The sequence below is a fragment of the Ammospiza nelsoni genome, chromosome 1, assembly GCF_027579445.1.
Source record: "Ammospiza nelsoni isolate bAmmNel1 chromosome 1, bAmmNel1.pri, whole genome shotgun sequence".
NCBI lineage: Eukaryota > Metazoa > Chordata > Aves > Passeriformes > Passerellidae > Ammospiza > Ammospiza nelsoni.
This window is the reverse complement of record NC_080633.1, coordinates 85,933,806-85,955,853: the sequence shown is the minus strand read 5'-3', so window position 1 is coordinate 85,955,853 and position 22,048 is coordinate 85,933,806. Positions and strand designations below refer to the sequence as shown.

At 39.2% G+C, this 22,048-nt stretch overlaps 1 protein-coding gene across 3 annotated transcripts in view; it reads right to left on the bottom strand.

Annotated features, from left to right (window-relative positions):
• The window catches only part of VSTM2A (V-set and transmembrane domain containing 2A), a 29,696-nt gene extending 11,881 nt beyond the window's left edge, over positions 1-17,815 (bottom strand). The window contains exons 1-4 of one of the 3 annotated variants that reach the window (XM_059481795.1): positions 17,291-17,815; positions 14,486-14,652; positions 13,498-13,548; positions 9,833-10,169 (exon numbers count right to left, since the gene is read on the bottom strand). In XM_059481795.1, coding sequence (XP_059337778.1) covers positions 9,833-10,169; positions 13,498-13,548; positions 14,486-14,652; positions 17,291-17,369 — 634 coding nt within the window. In that variant the 5' untranslated portion in view covers positions 17,370-17,815. The remainder of the gene's footprint in view (positions 1-9,832; positions 10,170-13,497; positions 13,549-14,485; positions 14,653-17,290) is intronic. The other 2 variants (XM_059481790.1, XM_059481794.1) reach the window with 2 other exon arrangements.
• Positions 17,816-22,048: the final 4,233 nt, after the last annotated feature.

The window sequence follows — 22,048 nt, the reverse complement described above, 5'->3', positions numbered from 1 at the left end:
ACTTTCTACATAATTCCTGACATTAACTCCTACCTAGAGAAATATTTAGTTCTTGTCATTTTTGTCTTTCTGCTAGAATGTATTTGAGAGTCATCATTCCCTGTTTAATTCCTAAAACAGTGCTCTTGTTCATATCTCATTTTTAAGCCTCATGAGTAGACGCAGGCTTCCTAATTGGGCCATCATGCACTATGAAGAAGCTAAGAGAATCTCTAATGTCTTTCTCACAGATGAAAATGAGATCACCAAAATTATTCAACCCTGTCATCCTTTTGCCTTGAACAGACAGGAGGGAGGTGTAAGATCCATAAACATATAATTAAAATGGGCAGTTCGTCAACATTTATAGATGTTTGTACTTTTCTGATGAAAATAGCTAAAAGTGACTGCTGAGTTTGAACACAGCTTTTCAGAAAGATTAAATGGATACTTGACTTAGCCAATTTCTCCACCCTTCCTGACTTTTTCAGGAGAATGACATTCTGCCTACAGTCACAAATGTACAAGCATCAGCCATTTGTAGCAGACATTCTATTTCCCTTCCATTCTTTAGCTGGTGTTTGACTTGCAAAGTTTAAAAATCTTTTCACATGTGTAAGTAAAGCATTGACTTCAGCTGTTTCTATTTCAGTGAAAGAGTACTTTTTGGGAAAAGCGTTGCTGAAAGAGATGTTTGCATATAGTCTGTGAAATATCAGTGCTAACTATTTAAATAAAACTTGTGTGAGAAGCAGTCCAGGAAACAATGCCTATTGCACTATTTCAAAGCTGAGGGGGAGGGTTGCAAGCTTAACCAAATGCAATTGATAATTGTTATTGTTTCAGAACAACTGGCAGTAGTTTTTTTGACTGCTCTTATCAGCACTAGGCACTTTTTCGTGTCATTCTTCTCTTTCATCCTATCTCTCAAAGCCATGAACAAAAAATATCTTAGACCTTTTCTTAAGTGTGACAGAAAATATATAAACTAGTGCATTTGTATTTATCTGTACTAAATGGCTGATTCTAAAGCAAATGCAGTTTTTTCTGACTGTTCTGTGATAACTCATCCTCATACTTTGATATCATTACTATACTTTCATATCGTTATGCCCTCTACTGAATGAAGGTTGAATTTAGGCTGTTAACAAAAATGCTTGAATTGGCTCATTTTTTTAGTAGCCAGCTTGTGCTGTTGCAGATAAACATGCCTCCAACACAAACTGCTCAGCATTTTTGTAATGTGTATATAAATTTGTGTATATTTGATATATACCACATTTAATTAAACAGTAAATGGAGCCATTCTTAAAAGATACCATAAAGTTACAACAAGACATTTATTTGAAGAAAAAGAGAATTGCACTTGTCCTTTTGCCCCTTTGCTCTTTGTATCTCATTAATTTTCTCATCTATTGGAAAAAAACTTTAAGTGGGTGATACTTAATATTACACTATCATCTTCAACAGCACTGTCATGAAAAACATATGCAAAGAAGGTATTATAACACAGACAGAATAAAAATTCTGATTTTTTGTCAATATTTCAATTTGTGACGTGCAGTTCCCCTTTTCTCATTTTTCATACCTAACACTTAGGCTTATGTTTGACATACAGTCAACCCGGTCTCCTTCTGTTTATATCATTTATATAAGAACTATTTTCATGAAATTCAGCAATGTTTCCACTGGATGAGTGTGTTTTCCTCTGTCTATTCCTAGATAGCAAGTGTTTTGAGGCAGGGACCATTCCTCTGATCCTTTGTTTGCCTGGTGAATAATGCAGTTGTTATAGAGATTAGAACAATGACTAACAGAAGGTGCCTCAGTCTAAGAGCTATGACTCACAAGTTTTTAATGGGTTTAGCTGGAGCAGTTTAAGATGATAGTGCCTCCACCTCTCTGCCTCCCCCTCTTATGGAAATTAAATCCCCAATAGTAAAAGTGATACAAGCAAACCCCATGTCATCTCTTCACCTATCTCAGTTTAAGAGCCCTATTTTAGTTTATCAGCTGTCATTGATGCCTTTATGACAATATAAAGGCTTGACACTGTGAACTAGGAAAGCTGAGCAGTGGACACCTATTTCCTCCTACCATCCAGATTTGGGGCAATAACTTCTGATTGTAGCAAGACAAATACTTTGTCTGGCAACATTTTAAACTGCTAGAGCTAAATCAGTGTTCACAATCCAAAGCCTTCACACCCCTGGTATTTCTGTTTTGCAAATAGAAAAAAAAAAAAAAAAAAAAAAAAAAAAAAAAAAAAAAAAAAGGCAAAATAAAATTATTAAAAAGCATCCCTACACCCACAATACACTGGTTTGGAAATTGTGGACTGTGAGAATGAAGCTCAAAGTATTTGGCCAAATACATCTGAGACGTGGGATCAATCATAAACATGAAATATTAATCAATATTCAAAGACTCTTCAGGTAAAAGATGGTCACTGAATAGTAAATATTGAATGTTTTGTAATAATTCAGAAAAGTACAAAATAAGTAATTGACCTGTTATTTTGTCAGCATTTCAGACAGGCACAAACCTATGTAGTCATATTATCTAACATTATAATTCTACTAAAGGGCCATGCACCCTCTGAATGTACAGCTCCCTGTGAGACCTTCTGCTAGTTCTTGGCTTCATGATTGATTTATTGTTGCTCCTTGACAAAATATCTTGTCTTTTCAACTTTTTCTTTCAGAGGCACAGAATGAACTGGAGATGGATACACCATCTTCTGTAGCCTTGCTGAAGTCATTTTTATAATCCTTATTGCCCCGTGGCTGTGATTTGGTGGCCAAAATCCTCAGTCAGTGTCACAGGAAACAACAGCAGTTGAGGTAATAACAGCAGTAAAAATAGGAATGTCAGCAGAAGTAGCATCCAGATTTTTTTCTTTGTATTTCTGTTGGTTGATGAACACACAGATTGAATGTTTGAAGCACTGTAAATGGGGCTGTGCAAATAACTTTCACATTTTTATTCACAGAAAATTAAGCAGCTTTTTTCCAAGATAGTAGCATTCGTGAGTAGGTGGGGGATCAAACTTCAGTGAGATGGATCTGACTAGAACACCCACACACAGACAAGATAACAATTTGCACTGCCAAAAAGTACAGTGGCAACTTCCTTAAAACAGAATAAATTGGAGTTTGGAGTATCTTCTCAAGGAAGGCAGCAAGATCATTAGCTTCTCTTCAAATACCATCCAGCTTTATCATCAACAAAGAAAAATTGATTACTACTCTAGCACAAATATAGTAACAATCTCTGGAGTATCTTCGAAGCTTTTAAATAATTGAATAAAATAAAAAAATCTCTCTCTAGAGAATAAGAAGATACTGATATTGCTGAGCTTTCTAGCTAGTCTAGGCCAAGGTTTCAAAGAGAAACACTAGAAAAAAGTTATCAAAGGTAAGAAAAAGCACACAGGAAAAAACTGAAGAAACAAAACCCATCAAGAACCCCCTCTCTCCCTGAATCTGCATTCTGAAAAGAGCAGTTTTCAGGTGTTTTTCTTCCCTTCATTCAGTTCCCAGAAACCTTTACTGTCCTAAACTTTACCAGGTGGTGCAAGCAGAACAAAGCTTCAATTCTTCTTGTAATTCACTTTCACGAGTAGAGGAGGATTCATCTTCATCCTCATCCTTTAGCCAAATTTTTTGCTATTTTAGATGAAAGACATCCTTTAGACTTCAGCAGAGTTGTATCCATTCCAGCCAGCAGATAATTGCACCCATTCTTTTCCATTTTATGTGATGCAAGGAATTTTCATAATGAAGTGGGACACCATAGAAGGGAAACTTCCTGCTTCTCATCGGAACAAAATGAAAATATCCTCTGCTTTGCTGTATATCTGTCATGTAACAAATGGGTTGTGTTCTGAAGCAAGGAAATCCCATCAGTTATTTCAAGAGCAGGCCCTGTCACATATGCTGCAATCTCTGATGACCCAGTGCAATCTGTCTGATTGTGAAGCAATGAAAAGCAATTTGAGTGAGCTGACAAACAAATCAACATAGCTTCTCCCCCACCCTTTTTCTTCCTCTTCTTCCTTTATTTTCTTCTCTTTGTTTACTGAATGTGTTCCCACCTGCAATATTTCTAGTAGTATTTACCAAATAAAGTCGTATCAGGCATGTAGAACAGAACTACTGTGATTCTGCTACTCTGGGACCTCTTGAGTGGTGTCTTGCCAGATCTTTCTATGTGAATTTTGTTCTAAACAAGAGGTTGGTCTGAAAGGTTTATTTTAAATAGGTAAAAGAAAGGAGGATATATGATTAGGTGGATGTGTAGCAATGACAGTCAGTGAAACACACTGGTAATGTTACTAAAAGAATAGGAAAGATCTCAGTACGTGTGCATTATATAAACTACAATGTAGATGGGTAAAGGGCAAAATTATTTTCTTAGACTTTGTACATTTAGTTTCGTGTCTATTCTCACTTCATGAACAGCTTCATAAGAAAAAAATAACTAATGCAGCATCCAAATACCATCATTTTTACAGAAATATGAGTTATGATGCTGTCATATATTTAACAACAAATCCCAAATATTGCCTCAAGAAATTTCAGAAAACCATTATTTTCCCTTGTGATTCATTATTAGTGTTTAAACATGGGCATACTAAGGTTGAAAATAATATCTCTGATTTCAGAAAGAATATGTTTGTAATGAAGCATACCCAAATACTCAGTGTGGTATGGGCATGTGGGATTGCACAACTGCTCAAACTTGTAAAAAAGGAAAACGAACAAGTACTGCCTGGTGATTGCTCTCTTCTTAATTCCCAAACCTGTGTTTTTATAAAAGGGATAGAAATGAATGGAAATTTACAGTGGTATAGTATCAGTGATTGGCAAAGGCAATGAGGGATGGCTACAAAAAGCTGATAATTTTGTGCTTGTGATAGGAGTTAGAACTGCAGATACACCAAGAAGAGTTTGTTTCTGGGTCTAGGTGAACTAAGCATTAGGAACAGGATTTTAGGTACTTGTATGTATTTTGTTCTATCTGTAAGTACACATACAAGAAATTAAGATGTGAGGTTTTTAAAAGAAGCATAAGGCATTGTTGAGTTGATATTGCATTGGAAATTCTGGCCTTAAAAAAAACAAAGGGTGAAGGGTTAGCTGCTCCAAAGGTGTTGCTTTGTCAATTAATTCATTCAGAGCACATTAGCACTTCTCAAAATATGTTTACAATTTCAAGGTCAAGAGCTAACCAGTTATTAGGGCTACATCAACTAACATGGTTGGAATTAATTCCATTATTATTAGAAGCTAAAAGAAGTAGAGCAGCATCTTTTCATGAAGAGGGAATCAAAGTGTATATTTCAACTACAAAGAGAGGTTGCAGTGTATACAGGTGTAAATTGGAATAATGTTTTTGCAAGCATTTCTGAGAACAGCTGAATAAGGTTGAGAACAAGAAGGAGAAAACCTTATTGGGTTTTTGCTTTCATGAAGTCCAAAGAAAACTGAGACATGACATTTTGCTCTGCCACAATCACAGTAATGGTTGGTGCCTCCCAGACTTACGGGTACTCAGTTTCTAAAACAGGAACTATGTAAACCAAAGATTCTTTTAGGGAAGAAAGCAGTAATGGTGGCTGTCACATTGGTGGAGGCTAGAGCAGACACTTTGTTCCTTTGCTTTGACAGGAGATGGAACATAAATTAAAAAGAATAAAAAAACGCCAACAAGGAAACTGGATTATATCCTAAAAGATTCCAAACTGGATATAAAATTAGTGCTTAAAACTGGTTGATGACAAACGTTTCCTAGATTCTCTAGATAAAAATGGAGACAGGAAGTAATATCCTCAGTTTATCAGGATGAACAGACTGAAGAAAAAAAATTTATCCTCTTTTTTTTGCATTCATGCCTGACAATAAGCTTCTCAGTGTGATTTAAGATGCCAAGAATCCAAGTCGTTCTGCCTAGGTAAGTATCACCTTCTCCTTTCAGTTACTTTTTAAGTCATTCATTGGAACTCTGCCATCATCACAGGAAGTTTTGGCATGTAGATAGCTTAATAGATGAATTTGTTACTTCATGAAAGAACAAGAAGTTGCTAGAAATGTGCAGAGTCTGTATATAAGCAGGCAGAAAATTGACCTAATTGTCACTTCTTCATTTGTAATTCTCTGAGACTGATCTTGAGTCTGAAAAGCAACTAATGGCTTTGAGAGCTTTAACAGAGCATTGGCAGAACAGGAAGAGCTTGGGGGATATACTCATCCTCAGCACAAAAAATTCTTCAGCTGGTTTTGTTGCTATAAATGTTGAGTGATTTGAATGCAGACAGCAGAGTTAGTTTAGATTTGTATCCATGAAACAATGACACTTGATGCAGCTTGGAGATTATTTAGCTTCCTTTCACCTGAATTCATTTTAGCTCTTGGACCCCATTTAATTCCTTAGAATTGCAAAGCTTTGTCATAACTCTGTACTTTTACCTTTGGACTAAGATAGATTGTTATGAATAACTCAGGAAAAAATATGTCTGTCACTCCACCAGCATAGGATATTTTTTGGATGTATGCAGATTACTCTGTCAAATTACTCAGATTCCTATTAAGCTGTGATGGGTTACTTCATTTGCTGCAGCCCATAATTATGAAACGAAAGGGTCAAGCTGTGTTGGCTTTGACTTCTGCTTTCCTGACTTTTTTGACTTTGAGATAGTTATGTAGTGCTTCCTAGTATATTATATGAAGACTCTGTGGGAGATGTTCTTATTAGCTATTTCTTCCTGTATTGAATCTCCATTATACTTACAGTAATAAATATATATTTTTTTTACACTCACATAATATATTTCAGAGCAGTGCAAAATACTGAATGGGCCTTGTAGCACTTTAGTTTGTCAACTGTGGCTATATAGCTCCCTGACAGTTATCACTGATATTCTTAATTTTGAACAGAGTAAGAGAATAGCAGAAATAACTGTTCAGTTGGGAAGTGCTGACGTTTTAAAATGGCAGTGATTGTAAAATGTTTTTACAGAGCTACCTATTAAATATCTACTGTTAAGAAATAAAAAAAAAATTATGCAGTGTACTTCAGGATAGAAGAAGTCGAGTAGAGTGCTATCTACCTTTTAAAAATAATTTTTAGGGACAAAACAGTCAATCAATTTTTCATATATTAGTAGCCGAGATCTTCAGCAGTAGCTGAATACAGAATTCCCAATAACTGCACAGTGTCATGTTTCCCATTGTTGTAAATGCATTTCACAATAATCTGTGAGCATGGCAGTAAAATGTATTGCTTGCCAATAACTACATACCAGCTCTTTATACTCGATATTTGATATAATTACCTAGGGTTAGTAGTATTTTTCTCTTCAAGCAGTAGTGCTGAAGTCAATGCTTTACTCAACGTGAACAAGCATCACAATCTGTACATCTTTCAAGTACAAATATGTACTTAACTATGATACATTTGTATTCAAACGTATTTCAAAGTTCTAGGCTGAATGAATACATTGCTTACATATAATGTAATCACACAGCAGTCTTGTGCATGCATAAATACAGTTAGCATGATGTTAAAGAGGAGAAGACTCTGATAAAGTGAGGAGGCTGTGTTGATTCTGCATCATAAAAAGATAGACTATTAACATCTATGAAACCTCATTTCTGCTTTATTTGAGGTCTCACAACTGACATATCCCCTCCCTGAGCTGAAGTTGCTCCTCCAAGTTAGATAAACTCCCCATTTCCTTGTGCTCCTCGGGGTATTTCTATTACTGTTGAACAACTGTAAAATGGAATGAAAATCCAAATCTCACCACAGCTGGAAGAGCCAGGCCAACGTATTCAAGTAAAGGAAAACAAATCTTGGTTCTCAACAGTTTAACTGATGTTTAAAATCTGATGTCAAAAATATTCCAAATAATTTGTGTAGCAAGTGACCTTTAAATTGAAATTAGGCATATGAGTGATTCCTGGTACACTTTTATTTCTTCAGTAGATAAGCTACACCTCTGATGAATGTAGCATTTGTCTGTGCTTTGTCATAAAAATGAACTAATAAACTAAATTATATTTTATCTGTTCAATTTTTAAATTATTTTTTATTAGGATTGTCTGTACTTGATCTGCATTAATCTTTGCTCAAGTAAAAAAATTAAAGATTTTTGTTTTCCTCTAAGAGGGACCATTCCATGTAATAACCTATAAGATCTCAAATAAAAAATGTCCAGTAATCAGTCAAGACATTGTTTGGACTAAGGACATAATACTATAAAGTAAATGATATATCCAAAATGATTTAGTTGATTAGCTGTTTTGTGCACACTTCAGCTGCAATGCAGTATAGTCTGTTGCTACATATTTCATAAACCTCTGACTATTTTAATTAATTTCACATAAGATGGAATAGAAAGCAGAGCTTTCCCTTTATGGAAAAGTCTGCTGCTTTGAAGTGTATGAGTCCAATAGAAAATAAGAAGTGTATACATTTATCTGAAAGGAAAGCCATGGTAGAATGGTGGTTTTAAATCAAGTGAAATATTTATTTTCTTCTAAGAGCTTAGATATTTTTGGAAGAGCTTAAAAAGGAAAGTGGCTCCATTTGAGGGAAAGAAAACTGAATGTAACTTACATGAATTTTAAAAAGAGTATACAGTGGTAAAATATTGGTAGTATATGCATCACCTTTTATAACAGCAATAAGAATTTTTATATGAATAATCATATTGTTCCAATTTGTAAAGAAATGTATTTTCCTCATTAAAAGTCTTTCTAACTTTTCTTGCCTGTAACTTTGAAGTAATTTCACAATAGGTGCGCTGTGAAATTTGCTGTATTCAATTTTTGATTAAACAACATGCTAGCAGAAAAATGATGCATCAGAGTTAATTAGCTTCCATTACATATTTTAAGGTATGCTGTGATTTTGTGCCTTTCATTGGCTCTCAGTTTAAATACAAGTAACTCAGAAACCTTCAAACTTGCAGTTTGTTTTCCAGACGATATTTAATAATTTAAAACATCTGAGTTTTTTATCTTGTCCATTTCTCTACTGCCATCATATAGAACTGCACCTCCTGTATATTCATGTACTTTTGCATCGCTGTGAATTTTATGGTATCAATGTAGAAAATTAAAACTTATATTGATTATAGATTATGTATGCAGTGGTGATCAAAATCTCCCCAACAAAATGTCCAGAATGTTAATTTCTACATGACAGACAATGGAGGCACTGACATTTTAATCCTTGATTCAAAGCCAATGATCAAGCACTTGAAGATGACAAACACACACTCTCTGATACACCCATGGTCTCTCTAAAGCCTACACAACAGTGAAACTATCTGGTGTCTGTATAGTCTGCTTAGATTTACAAGTCAAGTTCCTTAAGAAAATAGGATTGTCAGTGAAAGTAGATTAATTTTAACAAGTATTGAAGATATAAGTTAGGTGACTGGTGTAAAACAACTTAGGAAGAAAAACATCTGGATGAGTGTTTTATTTAATTTATCATGCAAAACATCTTATAATGAGATGAGTCATTCACTACATGCCTCTGTCTCTCCACCCACACTACAGGGAAAACTAAGCTTTGATTTGAGAGCTAGCCTTAGGTGGGTAAAACTGGTAGAGATAAAATCCACATATAGAAGTTTAAGGCTTTTTGCTTCTTCTGCTCAGAAACTTATTCTTCAGATTTTAGGAAGTAAAGAGATAGCAGGATGAATAGAACCAGAGAGAAGGAGGAACAAATGAGCACCACACTCTTCCTAGTCACAATTCCTGGTTACCTTGTTGATTTAGCCTCCTTTTACATGCTGGTAAGCAATCAAATGAAAGCTCAAAATGCTTTACCATACCTGATTGTGGACTTTGTTTGGGGATTTTGGCTGCTGCTTCGGGGCTGGAGGTGGCACGTACACGCTGATTGGCAGAATTGTGGATGCTACTTGGGACAGCTGCTGAGATGTTTTTACGAGGTTTCATGTCTTGCAACCACATTGGGGATGCCTCAAAGGCTTGCATTCGCCGAGAGTGGCTGTTAGCATTGACTTTGAGAAACGCCTGGGCCTTGTATTCCTGAAGGTCTCCATAGTTGGCATCGGTCACCCTGCACTCATACAAGCCTTCATCCTTTTTCCTCACTTTTGAAATCTGCAGCTTGTGGGAGATGTCGTTCCCTTGTACTTTCACTGTCTGCAAATTTTCCAGGAAAAAAAAAAAAACAGAGAAAAAAACATTGTCATGAATTCTTCTTTCTTAGGAAAAACTCTATGGGCATGGCACCAATTTGCTCAATGGTGTGATTGTGATTACTGCAGGGAAGTTGCATCAAGGATGAGTATGGCTAACTGTATCTGTGAGGATGCCTGACATCTTCCTTCCAAATCTGTTTAGATAGTTTGCTCTGAAATTTCATTAGCCTCAGAAAAAAAAGCCCAAACTACCATGTTCATTCCAATTAATTGCTTAAGATCATGAACATTCTTAATGAGCTTTCTTATGTAAACCTAGTATCCATGTAGTTTATTGGTTAAACCTTTCCAGTTAGTTGGCTTTATTGAATAATTCAGTTTCCAAACTAGTGCATTAACAATTTTGTTGGACATGAAGATTTAAACCATGTAAATAACTATTTATTAGACTAGCTTGTACTCTTCACTATATTGAAACTATATTTTACATTCAGTTTGTCTCCTTTAAGTGTGTCTAAATTTTTGGTATTTTTTTCTGTTAATGATAACAAGACCTATTGTGTCAGGTTGTTTCTTTTGTCTTGTTTATCTGTGTACTTATTAGAAGCACATGTTAAATGTTGCCAGCTAAAAAAAGGCTCCTGATTTATTTTTAATTAGTTCTAATATCTGAGGGCAACATAACATATTTTTATTTCTGATAATTAAAACACACATGAGTAAATTATACACCCAGAAATGTGTGACAGGTATTAAGATGCATTGGGAGAAGCTAAAACAGATTCCTTTCTGTATGCTCATCACTTCAGAGAATTTATATTTAATAATTTCCTATTATTCTCTATCTGAATTAATATCTTTTGCCCCACAGGAAGGCAGTCAAAAGGTATTCCACGGGATATAAATCTTTAGCTTTGAAGAACTCCTGACCTGGTTTACTTCCACCGTTTCATAAACATGGATGCAAAGGTTGCTTTGAGTCATATCAGTGACAGCCAATAAGGAGACATCATGATGAATACATGATGGATCAAAAAAATAGAGAACCACTAGATAGAAGCTAGACATATGTTATTAGGGACTGTACAATAAATTTCTTCTGACAGCTTGGCCTACTGTGGTAACTAGTGTTGGCAAGGCACCTATTATGCTTTCTTGATAAATTGAAGAGCAATACTCGTGAATATGTCATTGCTTTAAGGTACTGGATGGACTTTATAGCCTGTTGTGTTGTATCCAGCTCTGAATTTATACTTGGCAAAAGGAGTTGAAAGTATAGATTACGTACTTACAGGCATAATGTATGCAATATTAATTGCACAGAAAGTGCTGGATAGTTTTTTAAATCATATTCAATAACAATATATATCTCTACTGAACAATTCATGTTCAGCAAAAGGATTAAAGAAGATTCATATGAATGGAAAGAGTATCGGTAGGTCATATTGTGACTTCATTTGTTCCAATGTAAGAGCCTGAAAATTAACAGCGCTGCATAGCCCTGGTTAACAACAGAATTGTTTTTGACTTTTGCATTTGAAATTTAGAAATTCTTACAGGCAACACATATGCATGTTTTCAGTTTGTGTTGCTTTCTCATTTAGAACAGATAGAATTGGTGTATTTCAGCCCTCATCTATAATTTTAAAAAATATTTATTCAATGTACTTTAGTTTTCTCTTCATTATGATAATTTGCATTAGTACCAATGCAGCTGTGTATGCCTTTGAAAAAAAAAGGCTACATTGTAAAATGTAGATAAAAAGTAGATTTAGACATCTACTAATGTTGACTGTTTTTATTACAAATATAAAATAAATGTTTTATGCAAGCTTATAGGAGCACCATAAATACCTTCTCATGAATTAGTATTATACATAATGAAAGAGATTTGTAACTTCAAAGATGAGACAAGCTTTATAGTCTATATTGTGTCTCAGTTCTTATGGATTACTTCAGGGATTTCAAATGAGCCAGTATTGATAAGGAATGAATTATCTGCTAGCCCTATGTCTAGTAGAACAGTATCCAAGGTCCACATGAGAGCCTTAGTTGTAAGGTAGTCTACAAATGCAACTGAAGATATGGTCCCTGACACAAATCGTTTCTAGTCGATGGTAAGAAGTATCACAGAAAATGTAAGTTTGGCTAGAATATGTATTGTATTGAACACAGCAAACTTGAGCCCTCATTTATAAATGCCCTTCAGCTATACTTAGGTGTACTTTGACCTGATGTAATTATCTGGTTTGTTATTTGTAGGCATCAAAAAACAGCTGAGTAAAGGATTTGTCAGAAATTATTCCCCTTTATTTGTTGCTGTTTTAAGCTTTGCTGGTACTTAAAGCCTTGTCTGCAGCTAAAAAACACTTCCAAAGCGATTATGCCAGAGAAAGGGAAAACCCCTCTGGGCTCAAAGGGAATATTCATGCTGCAGTATCTGCTTAGTATCTCTGTCTTTCCACTGCAGTGAGCACCACACCATCATCCCACCACCACACATTTCTTGGGATGCTGAGGGAGGAGGACCTGACCTATTCTGAGGTCAGGAGCAGCCTTCTGGCTGTGCCTGACTCAGGACATGAGTTGGCTGTGGAAGGGATCCTCTCCCTGCAGGGAGCAGCAGCAGGGGGAATAGAGCAACGCTGCTTTATAATTCTGTTAAGATTCTGGTGTAATCTCCAAGCAGCAGACTGGTAACTGGTGTCAGAATCTCACTTTCGTAAAACTGAGTCTCTGTGGCAAAGAGCTGAGACTGCTCCCAATGGTGAGGTTTTGTCCAAAGCCTTTCTGAGCTCTCTTTCTGCCAGTGGGTATGGACGTGACAAAACACCCATCTCAGCAGTCGCACACCCCACTAAAGGAAAGTGCAGCTTCATGGACAAATTTCAGCCTTAAAACCAACTCTGGAGACCTGCTGGGGAAGACTCAGCAGTTGCCCAGGGTAAATGAGAACAAGAAATGCAAGGATTGGTGCAGGCTGAATTTTTCACAGGTACAAACAGGGTCTGCCAGTGGACTTTGCCTCGACTGCGCTGGTCGATGCCTCCACGTCCAAGGGTGTGGGGGCTGCATGGGGAAAGGCTGTCCTAACACCCTCTGCCAGGACTGTTAAGGAAGTAGTCACAGAATTATAAAATCAACTATTTAGGTTGGAAAAGACCTCTAAGACCATTGAGTCCAACCATTGAGCTGCGGGCTGCCAGCCACCCGGAGTCTGCGGTGGCATGGGGAGGAGATGCGGGGCAGGAACAGCACCCCAGGAGGCCCTCACTGGGGAAGGGACGCCCGGCCGGCGGGGACTGCCCGCGCCCTGCGGCGACACTTACGCTGATCTTCGTGCCGTCGTTGTCCAGGTCCCGCTCGGGCAGGAACTCCATCTGCAAGGAAAGGAGCGCCGCCGTGGGTCTCCGGCCCTCGCCCCGATCCCCGCTCCCGCTCCCGCCCCGCCGCGGAGCCCGTGGAGCGGCGCGCCGCGCCTGCCACCTGCGGGCCGCGCCGGGGAGAGACAGGGAACAGCCGGGAACAGCCGGGGACAGCCGGGAAACAGCCGGGAACAGCCGAGGACAGCCGGGGACACCGGGGACGGCCGGCACGGACGGCCGAGGGACGCGGACCCGCGGACCCTCCGCCCTTCCTGCCTCGCATGGGCGTCTTTTGCCGCCCCTGGTGAGGAGACAGCAGCGGCCATAGGAGCGTCCCCTGATGGCAGTGTGAATGGACATGGCCCATCCTGTCCCACTCAGAAGGATGAAATCACGCTCTTGACTGATTTTGGGTTTTAAATTCTTTAAGGGCATTGGTAACCCCCTGCCTCCCCAGCCCCCTCCTGCGTGTGCCCTCCTGTGGCAACTGCTTACGGAGTTAGGGCTGCCAACTCCACTGCGCTAGCTGGAAATTGGAAGGCACGTGTAGGATCTTGCCACATGGGAAATATAAAATTCTCACGAGGAGCAGTCTTTGAACAGCTGCTTTCCAAGGGAAAATGAAATAGGGAAAAGCAATAATAATAATAATAATAATAGGGGAAGGGGGTGACAGGAAATAGACTTTGGGAAACCTATATGGTTTTGTAAACAGCCCTAGCTGCATCGTGGAAGTGACAGACACCAAAAGCACCAACCCTTGAGGTGGGCATTTTTCTCTGCAGGTTCCTGCTCTGTCATTTCATAGTCAAAATTAAGTCCCTAGGGAAATGCAGTGCCTCTCTCTGCTCCTTCCCTCTGCTCTTCCTTTCTTTCCTTCTCCCCTTTCCTCCCCATCCTTTCTGTAGCATTCTCCACGTGGTTTTAAGACCCCATGGCAGAGGATGAGTACCTGAGTGCCTGTCACCTCAGCTCCAGCCTCTGGGTCCTCAGCTGCCCGCAGAAACCACCACTGGATTTCAAGGTACACCGAAGTAGAGCCACTTTGAAAAGCACAAGACATCTCCACATTCTGCCCTTCAGTGGCCGTGACATTTCGGGGAAACTCTGTGAATTTTGCTGTAAAACAAATGCATAACATATTGCTAACTTCTAATAATTTATGTTCTGCTTCTTATGTTGTGTTTTTTTTTCTTATTGTTTCCTTCCACTCCCCCCCTTTTAAATTCTCTGTTTTCTTTTCTTATTCCCACTCTCTTCATTTTTTATCTCTTGAGTGTGCCACACATTATCTCCCCCAGTTTTTCTCACACCCGGGTATGTTCTTCCTCTCTTATGCACAAATCCACCCTCTTTACCCTCTCAATTCTGCTCCTGGGAAATGCTATAGATCCCCCTGCTTGCTCCCATGAGCTGGTGAAGTTTCACAAAATTAGGTCCAAATACCCTTGGGCAGAATGCAGTATTTCACCAGACTCACTGAGGGATTTTGTACAAGACCACTTTAGGAGAGGAAAAAAATCAACGTGATTTATTGTATTTTGTAGGGCTGAGCTGTAGACCTGTAAATTGTTAAACATTCCACAGCTAGCTGAAGCAGCTGTTGGCACAGGCACCTCTGGGTACTCTTCCGAGTAAGTGTTACAATCACTCCTCAAATGTCCTTTTTAAAGGCCTTACCTGACTTAGCTACTCAGATTCTGAGAACCTCTGCTTGCATAATCAGACCAAAAGTGAATTCACCTTCTGTCTCTCAGTCCCAGCAGACACTTTCTAGAACTAACCTTCATATTTGTATCTCAGTCCTTCAACAGGATCTGCCCATTTCAGTTTACTACTGCTAGGTATAAAAGCTAATGCTGATAGACATTGTCCAAGACATCAGTAATTCTTTAAGTCTCAATCTTTACTTCCTTCTCATCATTCCTATCACTGACTTTAAAATTGTGCTACATAATGAATCATGATAGTCAAGTGAGGGGGACTGCAGACAAACAATCTAATAAATAAATGCGGTGTTTCAAGAAGAGGAAAAATTGGAAAGACGCTGCAATGTCACTTTCTGTTATGAATTGCTACAGATTGACTAGGGCACATTATGATCTGAAGGAAATGTGATGCAAAAGAGATATTGCTCATTGTCTCCTCCCCTCTTCCCCTCTCTATATACAGTCTTCCTAGCCAACCTGAAATTGGTGGGATATTTTGGCAACCAGTATTACTTCTCTTTACCCTTACATCTGTGCCTGGCAACAAATACTTTCAAAACTGCTAGCTTTATATTACACGGTGCCCCTTTTTCAGACCCCCACCGCCCACCAGCCAGCCATTGCTAGTCACCGACTTAAACTGCCAAAAGGACCGTGCATTTTGTGTGTTCGGTGCTAGTAAGTTTGTTTTGGGGTTTCTTTTCCGTTTGCTCCTTCTCTTCCCTCCTTGTCAGTAAGCGTGAGCGGCTTGGGGACACCGAGGGGAGCGCTGCCGGCATCCCCCCGGTGGCACCGCCAAGCGCGAAGCCGCGGGGAGCTGCGGGCAGGGGAGGGAGGGCAGCCGGGGCAGCAGCGGCGGGCAGGGGCGGTGGGAGGGGGCAGCAGGAGCAGGACCGGGCAGGGGCAGCGGGCAGGAGCGTTGGGAAGGGGCAGCAGGCGGGGAGCAGGAAAAGGCAGGGGAAGCGGGCAGCGGGCAGGGGCGGTGGGAGGGGGCAGCAGGAACAGGATCGGGCAGGGGCAGCAGGCAGGGCCGGTGGGAAGGGGCAGCAGGAGCAGGACCGGGCAGGGACAGCGGGCAGGGGCGGTGAGAGGGGGCAGCAGGCGGGCAGCAGGAGCAGGCAGGGGCAGCGGGCAGGGGCGGTGGGAGGGGGCAGCAGGAGCAGGAGCAGGCAGGGGCAGCGGGCAGGGGCGGTGGGAGGGGGCAGCAGGAGCAGGAGCAGGCAGGGGCAGCGGGCAGGGGCGGTGGGAGGGGGCAGCAGGAGCAGGAGCAGGCAGGGGCAGCGGGCAGGGGCAGCGGCAGCGGGCGCGATCTGTCCGTGGTGCTGACGGCGGCGCCGCAGCCTCGGGGTCCCGAACGACAGGCTCCTGCAGCGCCGGGGCTGCTTGGAATGCAAGGCGCGCCTTTCGGCGGAGAGGGAGGGAGGGAGGCGACGGGGGTGGGGGAGGTATTCAAAGAAGTCGATTTTGTCTTTTTCTCCCTTTTTTTTTTTTTTTCTTGGGGGGGGGGAGAGTGGTAGAAGCGCACATAGTCACGGAATAGGAATGAAGGTCTGGCTGTGAGGATTGCAGGGCAATAAGAGAGGAAAGGGAAAGCAGCAAATAAGGACACTGCAATATTTTAAGAGAAGCAGTAGGTTTAGCCAGGCGGTACTTGGTCTGAATGCAATAATTATGCATGCACGGGTAGGTGTTTATTGTATGCAAACATGCCTCTGTAACAACATGCACAACTCAAACACATGCATGCCCATTCCCCAGCACCCCTTCACTCTTCTGCAAGGTGCCTGCTATGTCCCTCTTTGCATTTGGGTAAAGGAAGCCTTTTCTATTTCTACTTTGGGGAAACTTCTCACTTCTTTTTCTATTTACAGGCAATCTTGCCTGTACAAACTAAATGTAAACCTGATGCTTGGTGTTCTCATCTCTTACACATTTTCGTTGTTTTTCTTCTTTTCCCCTTTCTTCCTCCCCCCCCCCCCCAGCCTGTTTTCAGTCTGTTTTAGCATAGAAAACCAGACACACACATATTTGACAATAAATGATCTTACCTTGGGTAGAAAGTCCTTGTTGAATATACATAACTGAAAAGAAAATGAATCCAATATAAGCTAGAAAGATCCCCATCATTCCAAGATGAAGAAGTCACATCAGGGAAAAAAAAAAAAGAAAGCCAAAGGTGTCCTCAGAAAAGAAAGAACTGATATATAAGTGTATGTATGTATTTCAAATATCTGAACAGAAAGAAATGTGCAATGTTACAAAAAGGCTCTGTATTGTAGACCTGGCTGCGACACTGGCAGCATTCTGCTGCTCAGTGGAGTCTTTTTCTTTGAGAAGAGCGAGTATTGCAATACAGCGTGGTTCAGATGAGCTGTCTCAGGCGCTGTGTTGCTTGAAGTCCAGATACAGACTAAAAAAAACACAAACCGCTGAAAAGTGGGTATCAGCTGCCTTCTGTGCCTTTTTTCAGCTACCTGGCAGCTTCGTCCAACGTCAGCTCTTGCTGCTCAGGATGGCGTGATGACTGCCCTCCCTACACACTGATCCAGCTTGGGAAGAGAGGAGTAGGGGAAAGAAAAGGAGGGGGGCGGGGGGGGGGGGAAGAAAGTCTACTGTGCTTGTATTGCCACAACTTTTCCTTCTAATGGCTGCAATAATGCCTTTAACCCTTCCCTCTCCCTCCTCATACTCTACACCTCTACCTGTCTAACTTCTACTGCCTCTGATGCTGGGCTAAATCTGCGGGGTTTTTGGTGGGTTTGCTTTTTTGTTTTTTTCTTTGGGGTTTGGTTGGGGGGGGGGGTGTTTGAATAGTGTACTGCTTATGACAGAGGGAGCTTTTATTGTACTCATGTAATCTTCAGTCTTTCATCCCAAAACACTCAGTGGCTAAGAGGCAATGCAGTGGTTTGATTTTTGGTGAGTTAAGCTGTTTCTGTTTTCTTCTTTTTCTTTTCCTCTTACAGGATCTGAGGGGGAAATAGTAGCTCAGTAATCCTGTCGCACTTGCTATTGCCTGCTCCAAATAACTATGCTTCTAGCATCTTACATTAAAATTACTTCATTTTGTCTTCAAAGGCAGATAAAGAGGATGATACTTAGAGTGCTTAGGTTGCTTTATACACATTTCTACAGAAAATATTTAACTAAATAAAAATGGATTTTCATATCTTACAGATTACTGACATTAATGCATATATTTATGTGCACCAGAGAAGGTGTTTACAGTATATTAAAGAATGCTTCCTCCTGCAGTGAATCTTTTCTTCCTTGTTCCTGTTTTCTGCCTATGTATATTAATAATGTTCAGATAAGAGACTAACCTTGACTGTGTTAGGTATTCAAAACACCCTGAAACATATCTGCACTGAGAGAAGTTCTCTGGCTGAAATTGCCCTGCTGCTTGCAGTAAGAAGCCATCTAGAAAGTGCTTGTTGCACTAAGCAATCACCAAATACCTTCTGATAGCTGAGACAGAGATTAAATAGAAACTGAAAAGAGCACCTGATAATCACTCAGCCAAATAGCTGAACTTAACTGCTAATCACACATCACAAACTAAAAAAAGCTACAAGATGGTACCAAATTAAGAAAATTTTATCTGCACTGGCAGTATGTTTTTCTGGAACAGGACAGGTTCTGTCATTCCTGGCAATGGGAGTGCAGCAGTTGCACAATGGCACAAAATTCAACTTTCACCTTACTCACTGCACTAGTCAAATTATTGCATGCATACAAAACATCTGACATAGCTGCAGAGATCTCTTTCACAGGACTAATGGTATCTGATTGGAGAACAATCTTTTTGTCTAAATTTTAGCTTTTTCTTTTTCATAATTGCATGAGTTCCCATTTTTATTTATGAAAATAAGGGAGCCATTTCTCCATGGCACTAGCCTATTCCACTCATGTAATAACTTAAGCTTAGCAATAATTCTGAATAAAAAATTAATACAATAAATCAAATATAATTTAAATTATTAAAATGATCCCCCAAATGGGAAAACAATTGTGTTACATGAAAGATTTCCTATTAGCACAGAGATTTAATTACTTTAAAGGAGGTCATGATGGATATATTCAAAACCAAAGAAAGCCTTTTAAACCAAAGAGAAGCACCAGTCTTTAAAGGTGGTAGAACTAAATTATCTGAAATAGTCAAGGTCTGTCAGTTATTCAATGATTAAAAACACACTGTAGAGATCTTTACGGGTTCAGATGGTGAATGTGTCAATAATTTCTGTAAAAGAACTCAGTTCCTTTTCAGATGGGTAGCCAAAATCCTAAGTCACTCCTGAAAATGAAGGCTGATTATAGGATTCACTTCAAACCCATGTACGTCATCAGTAATCAGTTGAAATTACAAATTAGAGACATATTATCAGCAGCCAAGTTAAATGTAAATTAGACAGGAGGAAAAAGAATCTAAGCAGTATCACCTGGTTTAGAAGGAAAGCAGAAAACAAAAACAGGTCACTTTTTTCTCTTTTATTTGCTTCTTCCAATTCAAGACACTTAATAGGTAAATTTAATTTTATCAATTTTTTATTTAAAAAGAAGAATAATTCTCCCAAATAACTTGTAGTCAATGGAACTAATGAAATCTTAAATTAATGTCCCAGGGACATATAAAATAATATATATGGTTATTAATATATCAGAACAGAAAACGTATTAGGAAATGGATTTAATGGAAAGAATCCTTTAACTTGTTTACATGTTTATTATGTTTTTTTTTTCCATGTGCTGCAACAAGCCATATGATTCTATGAAATACCTTAAAGAGAAAGCAGAAATAATCCACCTAGCATTATCAATGTTAAAATTCATCCTGGTGGGTGTGACTTCTCCACAATCAACCATGCTGTATGAATCTGGGCAGTGAATTTCTCTAGTTACCTTGCATGAAATGTCTGCCTTTTGTGCTGTAGAAAGGCTTTTAATATAGTCTAACTTAAGTGAGAAGTACCAGTTGTGCTTTATAACATGAATGATATGGCTCCTGTGAGCTTCCTGGTGCCTTTTTTCCTCCCTCTCAATGATTCTAACAGATGAGACATCACAGGACATCCTCCCAGGTCAGAAAAAAAAATGTCCATGCACAGTGGAATTACTTTTCAAACATGCCAATGAAATTTAAAAATGGAAGACCCATTTATGATACCTTGGAGCTGAATTATGTAGATCTCTTCTGTATCTTATTGTGACTGCTATACATGTTCCATATCAAATGCTCCTTCAAAATCATTAATGGCTCTGCATGTTTGCCACTCTGCCTAGCTTAGAGATCCCAGGTCTATGCATCTGTTCTAACTCTTAAGGAAAAAAGTGATTATGGAAGAGGAGATTCCAAGATGAGTGAAGGTTAGAAATGAAAGTTATTGTTTGGTTAATCAGCAACAAGGTTGGAGTGCTTTGGTCCCATAAAGACATGGACTGATATGGGCTGCTTTGCCCTGCAGGAAACTGATCAGCTGATGTTTGAGACCATGACTGTGTTGCTATCCAACAAGTCAAACTAAAAATGAAAACAAAAATGTTATTTTTTAAATTATTTTGTGTCGACTGTTTGATATTTTCAGCTCTTCCATCATTATTTCAATGATTTCTTTACAGTTTCAAGGCAAATTTTTTATTGTCTGATGAAATTTGTGACTTATAAAAGTTGAAATGGAGGCTGATTCTCCTCACTGGGGATTGCTCTTTGGTTTTGTTAACCCAAGTGCTCATATGAAGCTCTCCCAGCATGTCACCATTGTTTCTTTTCAATAGTATGCAATTATATGTCGGAAGTAGCACCATAACTCAGTAGCAATTATTTTGGTAATAATTTGGAAAACAGCTTGTGCAGGGTTGACTATCAAACCTGAGAGTATCAGGACTTCTTACACAATTGCACATTTACGCAGTCAAAGGAGATAAGACACACATAGAATTATTAATACCCAATCCAATGATAGCCTTGTCTAGTCTCAGAGAATTTGTGATCTTTAAAGAGAGAAAATCTAAACAAATTTTTGTATCAGTTCTCTGAGTACAAGAATTTCTCACATTTGTATATGTGAGATGTCACTGTGGGTTCCCTGAAATTTAATACAATTGGCTGCAATTTCATGATGAAAGCAATATCCTAACCTAAATCATGACCAAGAATAAATGTAGAATCCTTCAAAATGAGTAGCATTTGAGACAATGGCCTATTTGAAGAACACTTGCCAAGTGCGGATTTTTGTTATTTCCATGAGACTGCTTGTTCTGATTACTGTTCTGCATAAACATAAGCCATACTCATAGTTTGGAGATCCATATTTTGTGAAACTATACATTTGGGTTGTAATGCTTCTATGCTAGCTTTGCCTTTCAGGGTTTCAAGTGGTGGTTGTTACCTTTGGGGTTTCTCCACTTATTCAAATGTATATCAACTATCTGTGAAACCAGCAGTGGAAGAAGACAGTATTATAAAAATATTAGAAACTAGTTCTATTTTACTTTAAAGATCTTTTATTTTAAATACTCTTACACTCTTCCTCCTCAAATCACAAACGTGATATTTTATAGAGGTATGATTTGTATTTGGACATTTCACTCTTGTGAAAATTACTGCACATTTGGCCATTATCAAAAATGTGAATAAAAATGGATTTCATATGCTCAATAGCAGCTCACATCCCTTAGAATCTGTATTCATTCATGGTGCCTAAATTCCTCAAAGCCCTGAATGCTGACTTAGCACATATATGACATTTTCACAGAGTGAGCAGACATGCAAAGGATCTAGCTGCACAATCCTCCCTGCCCCCTGCAAT